The 20,029-nt window shown below is 59.5% G+C and overlaps 6 protein-coding genes across 6 annotated transcripts; 1 reads left to right on the top strand and 5 right to left on the bottom strand.

The window, feature by feature from the left end:
• Positions 1-898: 898 nt before the first annotated feature.
• THITE_2124634 (uncharacterized protein) lies at positions 899-5,594 on the bottom strand. Its single transcript, XM_003658087.1, has one exon. It carries the CDS (start codon positions 5,279-5,281, stop codon positions 1,211-1,213), a length of 4,071 nt encoding a protein of 1,356 aa, XP_003658135.1. The 5' UTR covers positions 5,282-5,594; the 3' UTR covers positions 899-1,210.
• A 582-nt stretch (positions 5,595-6,176) lies between these two features.
• On the bottom strand, positions 6,177-7,043 carry THITE_2059092 (uncharacterized protein; the record flags this gene model as incomplete). The annotated part of the gene is made up of 1 exon (XM_003658086.1): positions 6,177-7,043. The coding sequence occupies one exon, from the start codon at positions 7,041-7,043 to the stop codon at positions 6,177-6,179; it is 867 nt and encodes a 288-aa protein (XP_003658134.1).
• A 769-nt stretch (positions 7,044-7,812) lies between these two features.
• THITE_124715 (uncharacterized protein) lies at positions 7,813-9,277 on the bottom strand (the record flags this gene model as incomplete). The annotated part of the gene is made up of 6 exons (XM_003658085.1): positions 7,813-7,960; positions 8,065-8,243; positions 8,383-8,701; positions 8,780-8,886; positions 8,954-9,107; positions 9,189-9,277. 6 exons carry the CDS (start codon positions 9,275-9,277, stop codon positions 7,813-7,815), a joined length of 996 nt encoding a protein of 331 aa, XP_003658133.1.
• A 760-nt stretch (positions 9,278-10,037) lies between these two features.
• On the bottom strand, positions 10,038-11,510 carry THITE_2124632 (uncharacterized protein). The gene is made up of 2 exons (XM_003658084.1): positions 11,096-11,510; positions 10,038-11,007 (listed from the first exon to the last, which is right to left on the bottom strand). Exons 1-2 carry the CDS (start codon positions 11,381-11,383, stop codon positions 10,117-10,119), a joined length of 1,179 nt encoding a protein of 392 aa, XP_003658132.1. The 5' UTR covers positions 11,384-11,510; the 3' UTR covers positions 10,038-10,116.
• Positions 11,511-11,835: 325 nt separating this feature from the next.
• Positions 11,836-12,045, top strand: THITE_2017192 (uncharacterized protein; the record flags this gene model as incomplete). The annotated part of the gene is made up of 1 exon (XM_003658083.1): positions 11,836-12,045. A coding segment is annotated over one exon (210 nt), but the record flags the coding sequence as incomplete, so codon positions are not given.
• A 528-nt stretch (positions 12,046-12,573) lies between these two features.
• Positions 12,574-14,432, bottom strand: THITE_117039 (uncharacterized protein; the record flags this gene model as incomplete). Its single annotated transcript, XM_003658082.1, has 6 exons — positions 12,574-12,696; positions 12,751-12,989; positions 13,292-13,467; positions 13,507-13,597; positions 13,662-13,884; positions 14,013-14,432. 6 exons carry the CDS (start codon positions 14,430-14,432, stop codon positions 12,574-12,576), a joined length of 1,272 nt encoding a protein of 423 aa, XP_003658130.1.
• Between the last annotated feature and the right edge of the window lie 5,597 nt (positions 14,433-20,029).

Here is a 20,029-nt window from a genome sequence, read left to right as displayed (position 1 = left end):
CCCGCCGTCAAACTACTGCGTAAATTACCGAACAGGAACGGGAGAGCGGTATACCGCTAGCGGTATTCTTGACGGAGGAAGAAAACCCCGTTCGCCGAGAAAAGGGGTCAAATGTCAAACGACCCTCTCATGCAGAAAATGGACTTGGAAAGCAAGCAGCACCCGACAGACCATTGACCGACAAACGGCGACAATTCACTTGTGAAGCAACGGCATGAGGGGGAGAGCTGTGGAGGGGGAGGGTGTGGTGTCTTGCAGGAAAAAAAAGTGGGCGCGAGCAGCGTGACGCAGGGGCCTCCCGTGGCCTTCGCCAATTGCAGCGATCCAATGCATCGGCCTCGCAGGAAAAAGATAGCGAGATGGCGGTGGTGTGTTCCAGGGCAGAGGCAGAGGAACGCCAGACCAGATCCGGAGAAGGAGGACAGTCCAGCAAGCAGCCCACACTGAGGTACGGAATATTCCATGCGCAAGCAACAATGGCCTGAGGCATTGCGATTGATACCGGCCTATTCCAGGAGGAGCATCCGTACTCCGCCAGTTCAGTCTCAATGTCTCGGGTCCTTCCTTGATCGTCGTTCAGAAGAATGCCCGGGTTCAGCATCCTCGGTTTCGTCATAGTCTTCCCTTCCCTGGTAGCCCCTCCCACTTCTTCCGCCCACGGCGTAACCATCCAGCCCGAGCACAGAGAGCGAAAGGCCAAGTACGGAACGGAAGAGTTAACGGTACCACGATCATTGACGTTCGAGACAGGACGGGCAATGTGGGAGCACAGATCGGTCTGCAGTGGAACGCTTGGACCCCTGAGCCCCACCTACAGCTGTGCCACTTTTGGCGCAGGATCTCCATGCAGGTCCCGATTTCCAGATATGGAAATCTGCAAATATTCTGTACTTCTGTACGGAATATTCCGTACTCCTGTCAGGAGCGGGGTTGAACCTGGCAGTTACACCGCGTTGAGCCCACATACAGCATTGAAGTCGTCATGAACCATTCAGCTATCGCTATGCATAAGGCGGTGGGATACGTAAACATTTAACAGACCACACAAAGAAAAGCATCTCACCCTCGTTTACACACCTATCACTGTCGTTCAGCACATCCTCCTCAACCAGAACTCAAACCCTCCCGCGCAGCTTCCACAGCGGAGCACTCATCACAACCACCATCATCAAACTCCCGCACCCGACTGGATACTTAGAACGCAATGCCCTCAAAAAAACCGTCCACAACTCCCCTTCCCCTTCCCCTTCTTCTCCGTCCCCTCCCGCTTCTTCTCCTCCACCGGCACCGAGACGGTGATGCGCACCGTCTCCGTCTCGAACACCGTCTCCTCGACCGTCTGCGGCACCGCGGTGACCACGGTCGAGACGGTCTCGGTCTGCGTGACCACGCTGACCCGCACCGTCTCGGTGACCGTCTCGAACACGCGCACCGTCGTGCGTGACGTGACCAGCGGGCCGAGGACAAACACCGGGGCCGAGGTGGTGGTGGCGGAGGTGGGTGCTGAGACGGAAGGGGTGGCGGGGACGGGGAGGTCCTCATCGTCGTTGTCGTTGTCGTTGTCGTCGTCCCAGCCGCAGAGGTCGGCGAGCTCATGTTCTTCGGATGATTCGGGTGGTTGCGAGGTATTGTCGGTGACAGCTGGGATATGATCGTAGGTTTCAGACTGGCCAGGAGCATCGGAGGCGCTGTCGTCCTCGCCCTCGTCCTCGCCCCCGTCCACGGAGCACGTAGGCAGCGCCAACGCCCGAACGAAGAGCTCGGTGAGCGGGGTGAACGCCAGCACCTCGCCCGTGACGGACGCCTCGACTTCCTCTTCGCCCGTCTGCCCGTCTTGGGGCAACAGCTCAACTTCCACGCTCTCCTCCAGCTGGACCGGCTGCGCAGGCTCCTCAACAACCACCTGCTCCGCCGGATCCATCTCCGTGGCCTCTGCTGACGCAGCACCAACATTCTCCACCTCCGGTACGCGCAGCACCTCACCCACAACCGGCACCGCTCCCTCCACCACCGCACCCCCGCGCTCAACCTCACCACCCCTGTCCCCAGCCTCGACCAGGACCTCTGCCCCGGCCGCAGCCCTCGCAACAACAGCGTCAGCCGCGGCCGGCACAACAACAACAGCGTCCGCATCCCCCTTCCCCAGCGACACACCCCCCAGACCACCACCACCACCACCGCCAACCACAACCGGCCCAGCAACAGCCGGAGCACCCTGCCCCTGCACCCTCACCAGATCCCCAACCGAACCACCGCCGCCACCGCCCTGATGCCGAATCATGACAACGACAAACACACACAGCACAATGATAGCCACATTCTTGGGGTCGCGCAGCAGCACCTTGAACGCCTCCATCAGCAGCTCGACGAAGCCGGGCGTCTCGTCGTCCGGTCCGGCGCGCTGGCGGCTGTGGCGGGCTCCTATCGGCGGCGGCGGTGGCGCGGGCGAATACGGGTCCGCCGCGGCGTGCGGGTCGTGGTGGTGCTGCTGCTGCTGCTGGTGGTACTGGGTATGGTGGGGGTGAGCGGGGTGGGTGGTGTGGTGGTGGTGCAGGGAGGAGGAGGAGGGGCCGCCGTCTGTGAGGAGCGGTGGGGAGGTGAGCGCGTGGGAGTAGAGGTGGGAGGAGGGGTGGTGGTGGAGGTGCGGATCGGGGTGCGGCTGCGACGGGGCGGGGAGTTGGGCTGGCGCTGGCGCTGCGGCGGGCGCAGGAGGAGGTGGTGGCGGAGGGGGAGGGGGAGTGCCGCCGTAGATCTCGCGGAGGCGTTCCTCGTCGCGGCGGCGGCGCGCTTCGGACGTGTCGATGGGCTCGGTGTGGCGGGATGCCGGGCGCGGGTGGTGCAGCGGCGCAGGGGAGTCGGCGCGTGCGAGGGAGGAGGTGTGCACTGCGAGTTGCATCGATGAGGGCGGCCGGGAGGACGGAAGCGAGGTCTGTGGGTCCGAATGTCGCACATCGGACTCGGCAGGCGGTTCGGAGTGCTGGCGATTAGCCGCGCCGGCGCGGAGTTCGTGCTGTGGGCTTGGTTCCCGTTGTTGCTGAAGTTCCTGCTCCTGCTCCAGCTCAAGGGTCCGGTCCATGTCGAGCTCCTGCCGCCGCCGCTCCTCCTGCTCGAGCAGGAGAGCGCCAAGCTTCTCCAGCTCGTTCTGCAAAGCCGAGTCAACAATCGGCTCCACCTCGACGTCGACCCGCTCCATCTCCTTCCAACAGGCCTCCCAGGCGCCGGCCTTCATCAGCCCGTTGCTGGCGTAGACTTTGATCCGGAACACCTTGCCCGGGCCGAGGTGCTCGTAGCGGATCTCGTTCCGGCAGGTGTTGCACCAGTGCCTCTTCTCGTCCTTGCCCCTCCCCGACTGCGACGCATCGTCGTCGTCGTCGCTTTCGTCCTCCTCGTCCGCCATCTCGTTCGACGGGCCGAGGTAGTGGCCGCACTCGAGGATTCGCGCGCGCCGCCGCAGCGGCAGCTCCAGCGCCTCCAGCAGCCGCTCCTCGAGCACCTCGTAGTCGTTCTGGGGGTGCGGCAGCAGCACGCCGCGCTCCAGCACGGTGTCGCCCACGCGGTCCTGCAGCTGGCGCCACGAGTCGCGGAGCGTTTTGAGCTGCTCCGACGCCTCGAATGGCCGACCAGTCTCGTCGAGCACCTTGCCGTGCACCGCGTCCAGGCCGTTGACCACGTCGCCCCACACCCACCGCAGCGGGAGGAGCGTGACGTGGAGCAGGACCAGGGGCGCCTCCTTGCGGCTCTTGAACCGCGGCGGGGTTGAGCGGCCCTTGGGCGAGTACTGAGCCGAGGCGATCGGGCTGCTCAGGTGAGACACGGGAGGGAAGCCGGTGGAGCCTCCTCCTCCTCCGGTGCGCTTGCTGGACCGCGGCGAGCTGCCGTTGAAGACGGAGGGAGTGGGAGAGGACATCTGAATCGCTCGGATTTCGGACGGAGTGCGGAAGGGCATGCGGGTCTCTCGGCTGACGGGAACGAACTGTTCTTTGTCGTACTGCGAGAGGCCGGAGATGGTGGAGAAGCCCGAAACCGTTCTCGGGGACTGCCGGCTGGAGGCGTACGAGTCGCGGCGGGACAGGCCGTCCTTTGCTTGGGGTGTCTTGACGTCAAGCTCGTTCGGGTCTAGCGAGCACACCGAGCTCCGGGCGCTGCGGTCGCTAAACACGTCGTCCTCGGGCTCGTTGTGCGAACTGTTGCTGCCGCCCTCGTCGCTGGAGATCGACCGAGAGGGCGCGTGCCGGATGTGGGATTCGGAAGATTCCTGACGACTGGGGCTACGGGAGCCGCCATAACCACTCCGGGCGTCGTCCCCAGTTGCGTGCATGTCGTGCGAGTCAGCGTTGAGCATGGAGTTCTCAAACTCGTCGTCCTCTTGGTCGCCTTTCTGTCCGCTGTCGCGCTTCGCGATCTTCGCGACGACGGCTCGAGCGGCAGCCTGTATGAGGGCTTCAGTGCGAAGAGAGGTCTTCCTGTCGACGGTGGGGGATCGACCGGGGGCGCGATCTTCTTCCCGCCCGTTCGCATCGGATGGAGATGTTGGTTTTGGGGCATCCGCAGGTTCGAGGACCGGCTGTTGACTTTCCTCGTCTGCCATTTTTTCCAATTGAATGTCTTGAGAAACATCAGGCGCTTGGACAGTATCGTCATTGGCGCCCGGATCGCCGGCTGGTCCCTCGGCGGTCGGGCTCTGTTGTTGCTGGGACTCGGGTGCCGAGCTCTCATCGAGGCGTAAATCGCCGTCTTGGTTTTCCGGTTCAGGCACTGATGCATCAGCCGGCTTCTCTTCCGCCTGTTCGAGACCGACAGCAGCCTCAGCCTCTGGACCAGCTTCTGGTTCCGGGCTGGTTGCTGCGGCATCGTCCTGCGCCTCTGTCGCCAGCGGCGGCGCATCCCCCATCTCGGCGGGAGGTTGGGCCTCGGTGGGGATGTCGGGACTTGAACTGTCCTCCTGTGCCTCAGCCACCAGTGCTCCCTCCGGAGCCTCTGACTCTGTGTGTTCCTCCCCCGCCGGATCCGCAGCTGGTTCGACTTGGGCGTCTGCAGCCGGCGACTCGCCTGCGCCATCGCAGGCGCAGTCTTCAATCAGCTGCTTTGCATCTTCCGTCTCATCTTCCGCAATCGGCGCTCCGGAAACATTGAGGGCAGTTTCGGCGGGCTGTCCCAGTACCTCTTCGGCGGAGGTCGGCTGCTGCGTTGTGTGCACGTCGTCCTCCATTGGTTCGCTCAGGCAGGACGGGTCGACATAAATGTTGAAGTCCCGGTCCAGCTCTGGTGTCTTCCTTGGCATGTTGTGAGGAAACAACACCAAACAAAGCAGCGCGCCAGCAGCGTTTTGGTTTATACAGACAACAAACGTCGCTTTGGGGGCTCCGGGCAACGCGTCACCGCCAATGGCTAGGCCGGTTCGAGTGGAGAAACGAAAGCAGCGATGCGCTGGCAGTCCGCCGAGAGCACAACATGAGGCGGTTTGTTTTGGCGGTGGACGCACCCGACTGGTCTGCGGCCATTGCCAGGCCCGGGGGGGGAGGCGGTGACTGGACATGGTGGGCTGCGGCAGAGTGCCGGCAGCGTGCCGGCGTCCCACAGTGGACCAATGTGCGGCAAGTAAACAAACGGTTGCTGGGGGGATTGGGGACACCGCTCGCGCCCCGCCAACATGCCTTCCCCTGGTTGTGGTTGGCGGCCCGAGCCGGGATCGCGGACCGCTGCGCACTGGCAAACGTTCCACCGCTGCAACATCGAGTTCAACGGCTTTGCATTCGTAACTATTTAGAGGTGGCCATGGCCCGTCGAGGGTACACAGTAGGTGTCGCGTGTTTCACGATAACGTTGGTGAACGTTGTGAATTGATTTGAAGTTTCGGGAATTGAGCGGCTCTTCCAGGGTCTTGCTTGTTTGGGAATTCGAATCAGCAGCCTTTCCGCGAGTCAGAATCTGAGAAGCTCAGGTTTAAACGCAACTGGCAGCTTCTATTCTGCCTAGGCTCTATCGCCAACCATGGATCCTAACAAATAGCACTTCTCTTTTGAGGCAAGCCTCTCGTGAAGCATGGGCGCTGGAGCATCGCTCTCTCACGCATTAAATCTGTTGACAAGTCATTTTTTCTTCTTCTTTCACGCCGCACTTTGAATGACGGTGTCTTGTGAAACGAGAGACCGCACTGAGAGCAACCTCGGCTGAGCCTATTTTCCACGCATTTTCTCCTTCAATGCAACTGTCCCTTTGATTGTCCTCCCTTGGTGGTGCAGCCAGAGGAGGCCCAGCGCCGTCATCACAACCATCAGCGTCCAGCGGGGACCCAGCTCTCCCGTCAGGGCAGCGCCCTTGAGCTCTAAACTGAGAGGGCGTCTCAGGTTTGTCGTTTTCTCAATCACAAGCTCGGCCAGGATCTCGCCATCTGCGGGCGTGCCGGCCGGAGGTGGGGGCGACGACGAGGAGGAAGCGGCGCCCGGTGCTGCCGACGGCGGACGACACAGCCTGAAGTGCCGACCCGCCTTCCGATCTTCATCCGCGTCTGCCTTCTTCACCTTCTCGCGTTTCCGCCACTCAAATTCCTCCCGCCGCATCGCGCCGACCCCAACCTCTACCGCAAATCGAAACACAACCCCGTGCGCCTTGCTCGTGGCCGGCTGCAAAACCTCCCTGACCTTGTCCTCCACCCTTCCCCTCCCCTTCCCCTTGCCCATCGGACCTTTTTTCAAATCCTTCCCAACCACGTCTCCTCCCGCGTCCAGCGGCGGCAGCAGCACGACAAGCTTGCCGCGCAGCATCGAGAACGGAAACCGCAGGGGCACCTCGTCACCCGTCGCCGCCAGGACGGCGTCCCGCGAGCTCGTGCCGTCGCGCAGGTAGTACCCGTGCCCGAAGCCGAGCGGGCCGCGCGCCGTGTAGCCGAAGTGCACCTCGACCAGGTAGAGAAAGTCGGCCGCGCTGGCGCCGCACAGCTTGAAGCTCGTGAGCGCGGACAGCACGCCCGAGCTGTTGACGTACAGGCCCATGACCGGTGGGAACGGGCGGTGGCCGAGGGAGCTCGCTGCCGGGGTGAGCATGGAGGGCGAGGGCTTTGGGGGCTCCTCCGGCTCGGAGTCGGAGGCGGAGGAGGGCCGAGGTTGTGTGTCTGCTGAGGCCATGGTGGTTGTTGTAGTTTGATGCAGAACGAAGGTTGGGGTCCGTGGATATCGGCGGTCAGAGAGCGTTTGAGGAGATGGAGACGAGTGGGCGAACAACGGTAGGTAAACACGCTCACATTGAATCTGCTGGACAACGGCATTCACGGCCGCCTATTAATACAGCTCACGGAAGGATGAGGGTTCTGCGAGCGTGGCACTGGGCCAGCTGACCGCATCGCGGTGATGCCCTTTAGCTGTCTTGCCCCATGCGGCAACTCGCTGCCAACAGAGTAACACCAGATCCTTCGTCGGGCGCCCCATTCGTAGCACAGGCACGCGACCCGGGCGGACCCGATAAAGGACCAACATTAATTGCGCAGATCTAAATGCCTCAGCTCGAGGCTGCCTCACAAGTTGGTGGAAGAGGCCGGAACGTATACCTACCTATGCTCGGGCGTTCCCGTGCAGTCTGCTTTTATCCTCGCAGGTACCATCGGGACGGTCAGCAACGGCTGAATTCCCTCACCGAAGTCAGGCGCAATTAATAAGACTTCTGCCGTTGTCCTAGCTTTCACAAATCAACGTCAGATTTCCAGTTTCAGCTTCCCCAATGTAGATGGCATCCTGCCTAACCCAACCGAGATTCCTCCTGGTCCCCTTCACCTCAGCGCCGCGGCCCCGTCCGCCTCCTACAGCTTCAGTTTCCCGCTCAGGGCTCAACATACTCATAACACAGGAAATCCCCCTGGATATCCATCACATCCGCAACCGTTTGGTTCGGCCCGTTGCCAAGCATGTTCAGCACATGCCCCATCGTCGTTGTCATGCCCGGGTCGCCGTCCGCACCCGTAGGTCGTCTACGGTTTCGCATATGATTAGAATCAACATAGCCTCTTCCTTTCAAAGACTCAACATCGGAATCAAAACGGAGCACCGAATCATTGTGCAGAGACAAACTCACGGGATGGAATCCGGCCGCGGCGGGAAGCCCGGCATATAGTCCGGCGCGACGTTCGGCCCGCTGATCGTCGTCGTCCGCTCCTCCCTGTCTCGCGCCTGCCAGTCCCAGAACACCTTGTCCAACCAGGCGTGGTGCAGGTAGAAGATGGGGTCGCCGGGGCTGGAGACGCCGTTCGCCATCTGTCCAACACACACAACGCAATCCCGCGTCAACACCGTCCCAACCATCACCACCCCGACCACCCCCTACTACGAGCATCAAGCCCGCACCAAAGAGTGTGTGTATGAGTGAGTGAATGAGTGAGAAGAGAAAACTGACCTCCCCACCAACCCCAAAATGCCCACCAACATGCGGCACGCACTCAATACACGGCCAGGCAGACCCAAAGTCAGGCTTGGCCAGGCAGGCGTCGACGGCGGCGGCCGCGGTGGCGCGGCTGGCGGCGTCGGTGATCTGGCGGCTGATGCAGTGGTCGGCCAGCGCGTAGGCGGGGCCGATGGGGTTGGCGTAGTTGGCGAAGGGGCCGGTGGCGAGGCACTGCGCGTTGCCGCCGTCGCCGTCGCCGCCGAAGCCGTACGTCGCGTCGAAGATGGCGGATGTGTGGAAGTGTCCTGCGTCTGGCTGCTCGTGCCAGTATCTGTTTGTGGGTGAGTGGGTGGGCAGGTAATTCCAGTGTGTGGTTTAGCGGGGAAGAGGGATGGGGGAAGGAAGGAACAGGGGCAAAGGGGTGACATACGGCTGGTAGCCGCTGTAGTTGCACTCGGTGCGGAGGGCGGTCTCGTGCGCGTGGACGAAGAGGCGGTGGAAGGGCAAGAAGGCGCCCTTGGGGATCCATGTTGCGACGGTCAGAGCATTGTCACATGGCTCTCGCAGCAATTTCGTTGCTCACCACAAAATGCACTGCATATGCCTGCCGCTGGTGGACGGCCTGCAGGTCGTCGAACCTCGTCCTGGGGCCGGGCAGCCCGAGGACGGCGGGTTTCTGCATGAAACAGAGCTCGGCGTGGATGTACTCGAGCTTCTCGTCGTTGCTTAGGGTGTGCCTGCGTTCCACAGTTTAGCAGGTGATTTTCATCGGCCAAGCAACCGATGAGCCCTCGGACTTGGACGGTGCTTGAGCTTACCATGGCCTGCGCTTGCCCGGGTTTGTGCACGCTGCCAGAGTCGAAGAGACAGCGAGCATGAACGCGAGGAGCCGACAGAGTTGAGACATCGTGGAGGCCGTAGATGATGGTCCGACTCCCCAGGACTGAATCTACCTTGCCAATAGCTCCGCGGGAGGGTCGTAGAGAACGGCAGCTCATTAATTTGGTCACTCCGCGGATACTTCAGCCGTTCGGCTCGCCACCATCGCCGGCATCGCTGTTGACGTAATGTACAAACCGTTGGCTTGATGGTGCTGGGTCCTCCGTCTCAACTCTGGTGAAGCTCTCGTCCGATCTTGTTCTACATCAGGAAGTGTAATGTTTTGTTCGTTGACAGATTATTTAGAGCAGATATGATTTGCAAGGTTGATTCAGCAAGGTCCTGAATCTGATATGTCCTGTAACGGCTCAGATGCAGGTGGTGACCAACATCCCATTTCGACAGCCACAGTGTTACAGTACAGAAGGTTTGAAATCAGAAGACGGGGGCATGAAAAGCATGCTGGCTGAAGGAAGAAGAAAACAGGAAAACGGCAGGATATATACAGATGCAACTCCCTTTCAATAACGCCGTAGGTAGAGAATCCCTTTACTCGTCAGCCAATTTCGAACAGACACCAAAGCTGATTACAACAAATCATCCTCGCAAAACGGCCGTAGACCTCGACCTGCCACCCTGTTGTCAGAAGAGACGCGGCATGGCAGACCGCGCGCGAATGAATGAGCTTCGAGTAGTAGTACCTAGCTGAGTGGGGGTACTATGTGGAGGCCGCGAGCAAGCTTTATCGCCGCATGTTCGAAGACAAGTTTCGAAACTCAGAGAAATGAGACTAGCTCGCCTGAACAGCCACTGCTGCAGAGTTTATCACGAGCTGCATAGAGTACACAGAGTTCCTGTCCACAGGCTCTACGCCTCCTCCGCCTTGGCCTGCTCCCTCTCAGCCTCGGCCCTTTTCCGCGCGCCCAGCACGGCGGGCCCGACCGCACTCGCATTCCCCTTCCCGATCTCCCGCGTGATCCAGTCGCCCACGTCGACGACGGCGTCCAGATCGACGCCGGTGTCCATGCCCAGCGTCTCCATAAAATACACCATATCCTCGGTCGCCACGTTCCCCGTCGCGCCGGGCGAGTACGGGCAGCCACCGAGCCCGCCGACGCTGCAGTCGAAGGTCCTGATGCCGTGCTCGAGCGCGACGGCGGTGTTCACCAGCGCCTGGCCGTACGTGTCGTGGAAGTGCATGGCGATGTCCTCGTTGCGCACGCCGGCGGCGCTCAGGCAGTTGAGCAGCTCCTTGGTGCGCGGCGCCGTGCCCATGCCCGTGGTGTCGCCCAGCGCGATCTCGTCGGCGCCCATCTCCAGCAGCGCGGTCGCGATCTCCGCCACCCGGTGCCCGTCCACGTCGAAGCCCTCGAACGGGCAGCCCAGCACGACCGAGATGTACGCGCGCACGCGCAGCGAGTGCGTCTCCTTGGCCGCCTGGATCACCTCGCGGAAGCGGGCCAGCGAGGTCGCGATGTCGCAGTTGAGGTTCTTGCGCGAGAAGGTCTCGGTCGCCGCGGCGAAGACGGCGACCTCGAGGGCGGGTTTGGGCGGCGATGCGGGGGAGGACGAGGGGGAGGAGGTGGAGGAGGTCGTCGTTGTGCTTTCGGTGGCGAAGGAGTCTGGGTGCTGCGCGAGGACGGTGAAGGCGTTGTTGAGGCCCTTGAGGTTCGGCGCGAGGAAGGAGAAGGTGAGGGGGCGAGGAGAGGCCGGAGGGTGTTGGAGGAGGTGCTGAAGGATCTCAGACGAGTTGTCCATCTAGACAGGCGTCGGCGAGTCGATTAGCTCCGGGTAGGTTGGAAAAGGGGAAGCGGGTAGAAGGAGGAGGGGCAGTGTCGAGACGCACCTGAGGCACCCATTTTGGCGACACAAACGAGCCAGCCTCGATGGTGGTGAGACCCGTCTTCGCGAGACGCTCAATCAGCTCGAGCTTCGTGGCCAGCGGGATGGCCTTCTTCTCGTTCTGCAGGCCATCGCGGGGCCCGACCTCGACGAGCTTGACGCGCGCATTGGAGTTGGCCGAGGCTCGCTGCGGGTCAGACGCTGTCGCGAACGTGCGGGTGGCGGCGGCGGCGGCTCGCATACACGGCCGGCATCCCAGGAAGCGGCGTGAAAGCAGCGCGGCCCTCGCCATGGTGTGGTGTGTGTGGACTTCAGCCCATCAATTCTCCATTCAGGAGGGGTTCGCGTTGGCGGCGCTGGCTGCTCGGAGCTGTCAGCGGCAAGTCCAGCAGCTGCGGAGTTGACGTCGCATAGCATCGGCGTTCCTGAGAAGTCACGTGGCCGGCTCGTCTTGCTGTGGCATGATCCGCTTTTCCTGCTTGCTGCTTCCTGGCTGAGTCTTGGCAACTCTCTTCTGCGGAGCACCGAGAACTTCCTTGCTTTACCACATTTGGAAACGCACGGTTATCAGCAAGGAACGCACGGTTATCAGCAAGGACGTTCATCAGCGAGAATAGGAAAGGACCCCAACCGACGAGAAGACGGCAACGAGGGAGAGCTTGGGCAGAAACGAAAGGCGAAAAAAAAAAAAAAAACATTATATCCAGTTAATTCCGGCCCTCAAGCTCTCTCCGCCGCTCCAAAATGACAAGCAGGAATCTCAACCAGACCTGGCGCGACATGGTCTTTAAAAAGTGCGAAGAAGACCACGTAGCTGACGTCCCCTTCCCCGTCCGTTACTTGATCAACGCCCCGCAGTGGAAGAAAGACATCTTCTTCGAGATTGGCAGCAAGATCGACGTGCCTGTCTTCCTTCAAGCCGTCCTTCACTTCTCCCGCACAAGACGCCTTGCAGCCCGAGGACCCGGCATACGAAGTCCACCACGTCGCACCAAGCCAGCCATGGACTGGGGGGTTTGGGTAGTAAAGTTGTGGCTAAGGTAGTTTTCAATCAGTTCCTTGCTTACGGGCAGTGTGACATGACACAGATCAGACAGCATGAGCGGCCTTGATTGAGTGGTAGCCTAACATCACATTCTATTCCAAGACAAGTCCATTGTCAGTCAATCCGGGACGAAATCTTTGCAAACAAAGGGCGGCGGTTGCTACCGTTTACTTGCATGCACCCATTCACTAATCAACTAGATACTGTCTGTACTTGCCCTGCGACTTGATGCGTAGCAGAGGTAGACCTCTGATTTGGCCTCGTTCCAGGCCGCTGCCAGCGGCGGCTAGTCGAATGCGTCCGTCACCTCGTCGAGTCTCCGGTCTGGTGCTCCGTTAATTTACCCAAGATCCGCGGACGGCTTACGGCTTTCGGTAGTAGAAAAAGGCACTAATGCCCTCGTTATCAGGACGCAGCGTGGCGGCAATCCGACTGAACTAGGTCGCCTCAGCGAAGAGATTGAAATGCTGGTAGACGCGGCTGATGAGGGCCACCTCGGCCACCGTCTGCGTGGTGGTTCCGCTGGTGACAGTAAGCGTCTCGAGGCCGTACACGATCGACTAGGCCGAGGATGAGTTATACCCCCGGCATCGTACGCGCAGGCGGGAACCTACCAGGTCACCTTGATGGATTGAGGCGAGGGACGAGTCCTTCTTGATGGGCCCGTCTGATGTGGCGGACGGGGTCCCGAAGACGGAACCTTTGTCTTTGGGGTCATTGGCCGACTTGGTGGCCAAATTCGCGAAGTTCTGGGCACTGATTGAGAAGGGGAGTATCTCGGCATTCTTGGCGGGATTGACGATGGAAGTGACGCCAGCAACGATGCTCAAATCGAGCAGAGGGCATAGGGCAGCTGGGGCCAGCGAAGTTCAACAATAGACAGAGGGAGAACGCAATTGTTTGGGCCTGTGAGGAGGAATTCTGCGTGGGTCTCGTGCGGGGAGCTGGGGACTTTTATGCCTTTGGTCTCCGGCCTTGACCTCGGTGGTTCGCTGCAGAGACTCATGTTCCGGTAATCTTATGGATGGTTTCAAAGAACGGCATCCGGTAGAACCAGCCAGGGCGGCGTTTTTATGGGTGCGAGGCAGAGGTGCTCTCCTCTCAGGCAGGCCCTACAGGCACCTGGCCCCAAGGCCAACCGTATGTGTCGAGTACATTGGCCAGCGTTGATGTCCGTTGTTATTGACATCGCCTGAGCATCGTCGTATCCTACCCAATGCTTCTCCGTATCGCGCAGAGTCTCGCTTGAGCAAAGAGAACCCTTCTTCGTGAAACACGTTCCCTGGTGTTGCGGCTGCATGTGTACGTGCTTGGTGAGCTCCCTTTGATCCCTCCGCCGGGAGAGCCGGCAATCCACTCAAATCACTCACACGGTACATTGCATCGAGTCGCACTTATGCTTATTGACGGTGAGCAAGGCAGATTTGGGTCTTTCCCCTGTTTCAAGGGGCCCCGCCATAGCTGAGCAGAGGATAAGTTCAGGAACCTCTGAATAGGTAGAGATGATTGGCGCATCAGTGCGCACCTCTAAATGCGGCGATCGCTCCAAGAGACTCTAGGTGTACAGTAGAGCTCGGAGCCTCGTCAGACATAGGGAACTCCGACGGGCTTTCATCGAGTGGTGGCCAATACCGCAAGACACTCAGTGCGTCGGCGGGAACCGTGGAGGCTTGCCTGCGATAATTGGGTGCCTTCGACGGGCTTTGAGGCCACGACATTGTTGCGGGAAGGGCAACAGGTGAATGAAGCTGAGCCAGCGCCGTAGGCTTGTTCACTACGGCAAGGAAGTGATTCGTTGGGAAGAGTTGCTTCTTGCGACAAAGAATGCGAATCCGAGCCCACCACGACCACCGATCCCTCCCCTTCCCCCACATACGCACATGCAGATGCAAGAGACGCGATCGATCTCCCGACCGTCTTCCACTACCTGCTCTACCCGCCCGGCTTCATCGGCATATGGTCGCGCCGGGGCCTGAGCAACAAGGCGGACGGCATGGGCCCGGCGGCGCGCAGCCTCATCTTTACCAACCACGTGCACGCGCATGCCTAGTACTGTTTCTTCCCCAGTGAGCCTGGAGACGGCGAGGAGGGGGATGGGCATAGGGATGCGGATGAGGTTCGGGGGTTGGTGATTGAGGCGCTGTGGCCGGCTGGATCGAGGGCGGGAAATACAGGGAGGGATGAGGTTGGTGGAGTTCGTGGTGAAGCAGAAGATAAAGCAGATGGTGATGATGAGAGAAAACAAGGGGGCGAAAGCAAGCAGGGGAACGGGGCCGGGGTTGGCCGTGGTCTTCATGTGCGCGTGGAGCAGCGCGGGGAGCTGCCTGCGTGTATTAGGCGGGTGTTTCTTGGTCGCGTCGGCCGCGAAGGGGGGGACGACGGCGAAGAAGAGCGGGAGGGCGTGTAGGGACTGTGTCCGTGGAGGGTGGGCAAAGGAGATGTGGTCGCCGTTCTCGCCGGGGCGAAAGGGCCGTTCGCCATTCGTGCTGCGGCCGGTGGTGCTGCCGGGGGACAGGGGGCCGTCGGCGCGCGGCTACGAGCTGGCGGGGGAATGTTTTGTCGCTAGGGGTGATGTGATGAGTGGGGAATGGATGGAGAAGATGATGGCGAGAGGAGCTTTGGAAGCCTCTGTGCTGGTCTAACTGCGTTGCATAGCTAGGTAGGTTGGCGCTATTACCTACCTGAGTTCTGGACGCTGACACCCGTGTCTGAGTGAGTCCACCCGAACCTGTATTACTACGCCGCGACGGTTTGCAAAGGATGACTCAGAACGGAGAAGAATCGCACGCATTCGTCTAAACGAAAGATCTATCTTAATAATGCCCGCATCAGTCGTCGATGCTAGCCACGGCATCCCCCAGTCGGTTGTTGGGACTAGCTAATTGGTTCCCAGTCCTCGGCTTCAGGACAACGGCAAACACAACCTGCATTCTGTTTCCTGTTGGCGAACGCTGGCGGTGACTTGCCTCTTCAGTGTGGGCGGTTCAGACAACATGCGTCCCCGACACGGCACACCCGGGTGTCTAACCCTCCCCTCCTGGCAAGCTGTAGCAGGAGCGAGGAGCCGTCACACCAAGGGGTGGCAGTCCCCGAAAGATGTTTGCTGTCACTCGAGAGCCTCAACATTCTACCCGCGGGAGGGTTGCGTAATCCGCCCCGAGGTCTGGCCAAGCCCAAAATGCGGCTCTCTCGATTTCCAATCAGCCGCTCCGTCACCGAAATAACTCAGGACGGACATGCAATGCAACGCTGAGTTTCGCTAGTATGGACGGAATACCGCGTAGGCTGTAGTGTACTGCTGCACCCCTGCACAGCTGACAGAAATGGATGCATGCTTTCGTCAGCGGTGAGGCTCTTTGAGCTTCGCACGGTGTCCGCTGCGAGGTGGGCGCCGGGGCTGGCTCCGTGCTTTGCCACGATGCGTTGTGGAGAAAGCGGAGGAGCAAATGGGGATTGACCAGGTGAAGGACAGAATACCAGGGGGCTACACTTCCAGAATTTCGGTTGCCCCCTCGGAGGTCATCCTCGCGCGGCCCGAGATAACTACCCGTACCTTAGGGAGGTGATTGGACAACCGTCTCGGGCCACCTGAAACAGGCGTCTTCGACATTGAATCCACCTGCACCTGCAGTCCAGAACATACCTCTACCGGGGACAAAACACAGCTAGGGTGCCACGCCAAGGAACTACACTACAACACACCCTGGGCTGTGCGGTTGTTCAACCAGATGGAGGTGTACATGTCAGTCACTCACGCCCTCCTAGGCCGGAGCCAAAGCTAAGGGAGCCGAGACCGATGAAGTTCGCATGTTCAAAGACGCCGAGCTTCCCCCCTTGGCATCAAGTCCTCCGCAGGTCTGCGCTCTGCAGGGGTCGGGTCTTGCGATGCTAATCCTGGCATGTGTAGGTGGTGTGCGCTGCACAAAAGAACCCAGCGGCGACGAATCGCAGACACAGAAACACCGTGCAGGACCGAAGTGGCTCATGGAGCCGTCATCCACTACACTAATGCAGTACCTGCCAGGCCCCTTAGCCCTGTTTTGGTTTCTCGGGTGCGTCGGGATTTAGTTTGCTGTGCTTGAACAAATTGCATGATTTGCATCTAGTGCGCACGAGTATCCGTAGATGGGCCTGGGCGGGTCAAGCCGTGGCTACCTTGGTTCCATGGTCCCTGGAGGTTTGACCCCCTACGAGACCTTGCCCCTGGGTCGTGCGGTGCAGGAATCGACTTTCCTCCACGGGCAATCTGTGGCTGATAATGCATGCAGTTACAAAAACGGGTAGCTCAACGTATCCATGAGACTCGCATCTTAGCGGAGACCAGGGGCTGAAGACTTGCATCGTAGGGGCTCCTAGCAGTCTTCGGTTGCCCCTGTCAGACGCGCATCGAAGATAAGTCAAAAAAGGCGGCGGAAACTGCACTTTGAGCGAGGCAGTCGCATTGCCATATTGCGGGTCGTGGTACTCGCGGGAAAGAGATGTTTCATACACTTGCCCTGGCCAGTAACACGAACGTGGATTGCACCAGAGCGGGTTCGAGACAGAATTGCTCGAGTGAACTCAACGACGCAACTCATGTAGCCCCGCCGCTGCATAGGCGGGGCTCGGTGCCTGGGCGGAACTCGTCACGCTCACCATTGCACCGGGTCCATCGGCAATCTGGCCGGGGGTGCTGGGCTTGGCATTTCTTGATTAGTCCATGCCCTGAATTGGGCCCCAGAGGTGTGACCTCATGCTTTTGCTGCCAAACGGAAACGCGAGCGAAACTACGAAGCCTTCAACAGCCATGGATGCCATTGCGACAAACAGGCGACAGAAGAGCAAAAGCCTTGACTCTGCATTGAACCATGATGAGCTCTAGATAGTCCCTCCTCTCTGCTCCCAAATTCTTTTACTTCTCATGTCCCGTGGCGGTGCGAGCCATTTGCTGTTCTGAACTAAAATGGGCTTCGAGATATTCAGAGTGACGGATAAGTACCGCCAACGGAGGGAAAATGGGGGAGAAATGGGCAAGGGAAATGGGCGAAGGAATAGTCAAAGGAATGGCCAAAGGACTGGCCAAAGTAATGGCCAAAGTAATGGCCAAAGTAATGGCCAAAGTAATGGCCAAAGTAATGGCCAAAGTAACACCCAAAGGAATGGTCAAAGTAATGGTTAAAGTAATGGCCAAAGTACTGTGGTTGTGAGCAAAAGCTTGTACCCCCTGTCAGGTACCGACCAGGGTCAGTGTATACTCCAGGTGAGTTGCCTCGCAAAGCGCGTCGCAAAATCGTGTTTTCGCTCCGCAAAACACGCTCAGTCCCTGCAATACCCCCTGCTAGCACCCAGCAGGGGGGGTTAACTTCCCCATAACACCACAGTAACGGCCAAAGTAACGGCCAAAGTAATGGCCAAAGGAATGGTCAAGGTGTCACGTCAGGGGTAAGGGGTTCAGAGCTCAGCGGTCTTGGCAGAGCGCTTGGGCCATGGCTTCCCCACTCCTGGATGTGTTTATACCACGCTCTGTTCTCTCCTTTGGTTTCCTTTGTACTGGAACGACGCACTCTCTTTGCATCGATACTCTGCCTACGGTCCTTCCTGCGCTCAACGCCCTGCTGCTCGCTGTAGCGTGACACAAGGAAGTGGTCAAGGGAAATAGGCGAGGGATGGGGATTCTGCTGATCTTCCAGTGACTCGCAGAAGCGATAGCAGCTGCAGCGGTTAGAACCATCGCCAGTGTAGTATATTTGGTGAGTCTCCCGAGCAGCCTTATCCTTGCTTGTCCGAATTCCCGGACCCAGTGTGCTGGCAACGGGCCTTGTGGATGCTGTGTAGTAGAAGGGAAACAGCGGTTATGATTGGCTGTCTACGTAAGGTGCGTTAAAACCCCGTTAGCTTGTCATGTTTGGAAATGATGCCGGCCCGCCCGAAACCCTTCCGATCCGTGTGGCATCTGGCAGGCGGTGAAGTGTTGCACAACGGTGTAACAGGCACATTTGAGATCGATCACATTTCCAAAGTATAAGCTTGCAGGGCCAATCACTTCCGAGCATGGACTGCCTGGTGCTGCTGTGGGCGGCCTCGTTCTTGTCGCTGTTAGTTTTGACATCTGCGGCCGAGTCGCCGCTGGTAGCCAGCCGTGCGCCTGCGCCGCGCAGAGCAACTCGCTTGTTTCGCGCCACGTTGTCCGGCGCGGCGCTTGTAGTGGGACTGCCTTGTTGACGGAGAAACGACTTGGGTAAGTTCGTGGGCTGTAGTTAACTCGCCGCTTGCCCACCTCGGAGAAGTTCGGGGGAAACCTGTCCGTGTGACCTCGGTGCCTGACCCGCACCGCGCCGCTTCATCAAAGCCGCCCGCTGCAGGTAACAAGCCAATAACCTTTGGTATTGTTGTGCGGGCGGGCGCGGCGTCTTGATCCACCTCTCCTGCGTGTCTCCTCAACGAAGGTCGGTTTCCATTTCGGGGATCGCAGCAGGTTATGAGCGCTCTCCACTCCACGAGTGTAAACGGCCCCACCCCCCTCTTCCCGTTCCCTTTGGTTTGCTCATTAGCGTGGCACGCATGGTGGTTCACAACAACCATGGGGAAGACCAGCGTTGACTGGACCGTCGCTCAGTTGTAGGTCACTGGTTCCAACCCCAACACAGTCATCATCCTCGGCGCCTTGGGAGGAGTGCGCCTGATAGTGTCGAAATGGCAGTGTAGAAATCTCCCTAACCAATCAGAACTGGCCAAATGGGTCCAAAGAAGGCAAGGTCGCCTTACAGGGCAAAAGTCCTAACCAAACAGGGCAAGATCCCCTACGATATGTTTGATCCACCTCTTCGCCAGTTTCCGTTTTGAGGATCGTAGGAGGTACAGTACCCGGTATTTGTGGGACCGTTTGCTTGTAATGGACCCAATTAATCGGACGCCTCCAAAAGCACGGATAACGTCCAATTATCCTCGGTACTTGAGATTGACTGACCTCATGGCCAATCATTCGAAAACGAGTTTTTCTGGCAAAGGCCCCAAGGTGTCGTCTACAGTCAGTCCCCTGGCGCCATGGTGCACAAGACTGTTCGCCAGGTCGAATCAGGGTCCAAGGGTCCAACCATTGGGCCTTCCCCTGAACCAATCGCCCCGCCCTCCCCGCTATCCGTCCCTCAGTCCCTCCGTCAACAGATGACGCAATGCACACCGTCCCAATAACGGACTCGTTCGGCCTTGAGTTCGTGCACTCATCCGCATGCAGGCCTTGTCCGCAGAGGCGTGCGACCGCTGCGAGGTCTCCGCAGGCCTACCTCTTGTGGTGTGGGGGGGGGGGGGGGGAAGGGGCGCAGAGTCTCATTCAGTTCTCCAGTTCTCCTTGGAGAGGATTAATGTTGGGCAGAAAAAAAAAAAATGCAGCGCAGCGAAGTGAGGCCATCATGAGTGCCTGCGTGTCGCCCGATTGGCTGGCCCTCTCTCAAATTGGAGGGTGGGGTCGGCTCAAAAACGTGCCGGTGACGGGCCGCTGGTTGCCTCGTGCCTTGCAAATTTCCCCGCGGGCAACCGATTGGAGGACGGGACTCCTCGATTTTCAGGATTCCTCCCGTCATCAATTCGGGGACAGGAACCTGCGTCACACACTCAACCCCACCATGCCCAGCGCTGTGCTGATGGCTAAGGTACCCGGTAATGTGCACAGTATGCGCAACGTCGCCCGACCTGCTCTCTTTGGACATAAGGTAAGGTACCTAAGGTACCTAACACAGTATAGGTGCTTAAGGTACCTAGGTTGGTAGACACCAGTTGCATGCCAAGGCTGGGGATGGGCGGCCTGGAGCTGCTTGTAGCCGACAGAAAGATCCTCGCAAGTCTCACGGGCAATCAGGTTGTCCAGAGCGTCTGTTTGATGAAGCCCGCTCGTGGCGTGGGTATGCCCGATTTCGC

Source organism: Thermothielavioides terrestris, chromosome 6, assembly GCF_000226115.1.
Source record: "Thermothielavioides terrestris NRRL 8126 chromosome 6, complete sequence".
Lineage (NCBI taxonomy): Eukaryota > Fungi > Ascomycota > Sordariomycetes > Sordariales > Chaetomiaceae > Thermothielavioides > Thermothielavioides terrestris.
Note: the sequence above shows the minus strand (reverse complement) of the source record. Positions and strands in the feature narration are given on the sequence as shown.

What these genes read in the sequence shown, in the direction of transcription:
- THITE_2124634 (XM_003658087.1), bottom strand. Translation starts at nt 5,281, where the DNA reads ATGCCAAGGAAGACACCAGAGCTGGACCGGGACTTCAACATTTATGTC.
- THITE_2124632 (XM_003658084.1), bottom strand. Translation starts at nt 11,383, where the DNA reads ATGGCGAGGGCCGCGCTGCTTTCACGCCGCTTCCTGGGATGCCGGCCG. An exon ending in CGCCAAAATGGGTGCCTCAG is followed by an intron (nt 11,008 to 11,095) that starts GTGCGTCTCGAC and finishes ACGCCTGTCTAG; the next exon opens with ATGGACAACTCGTCTGAGAT.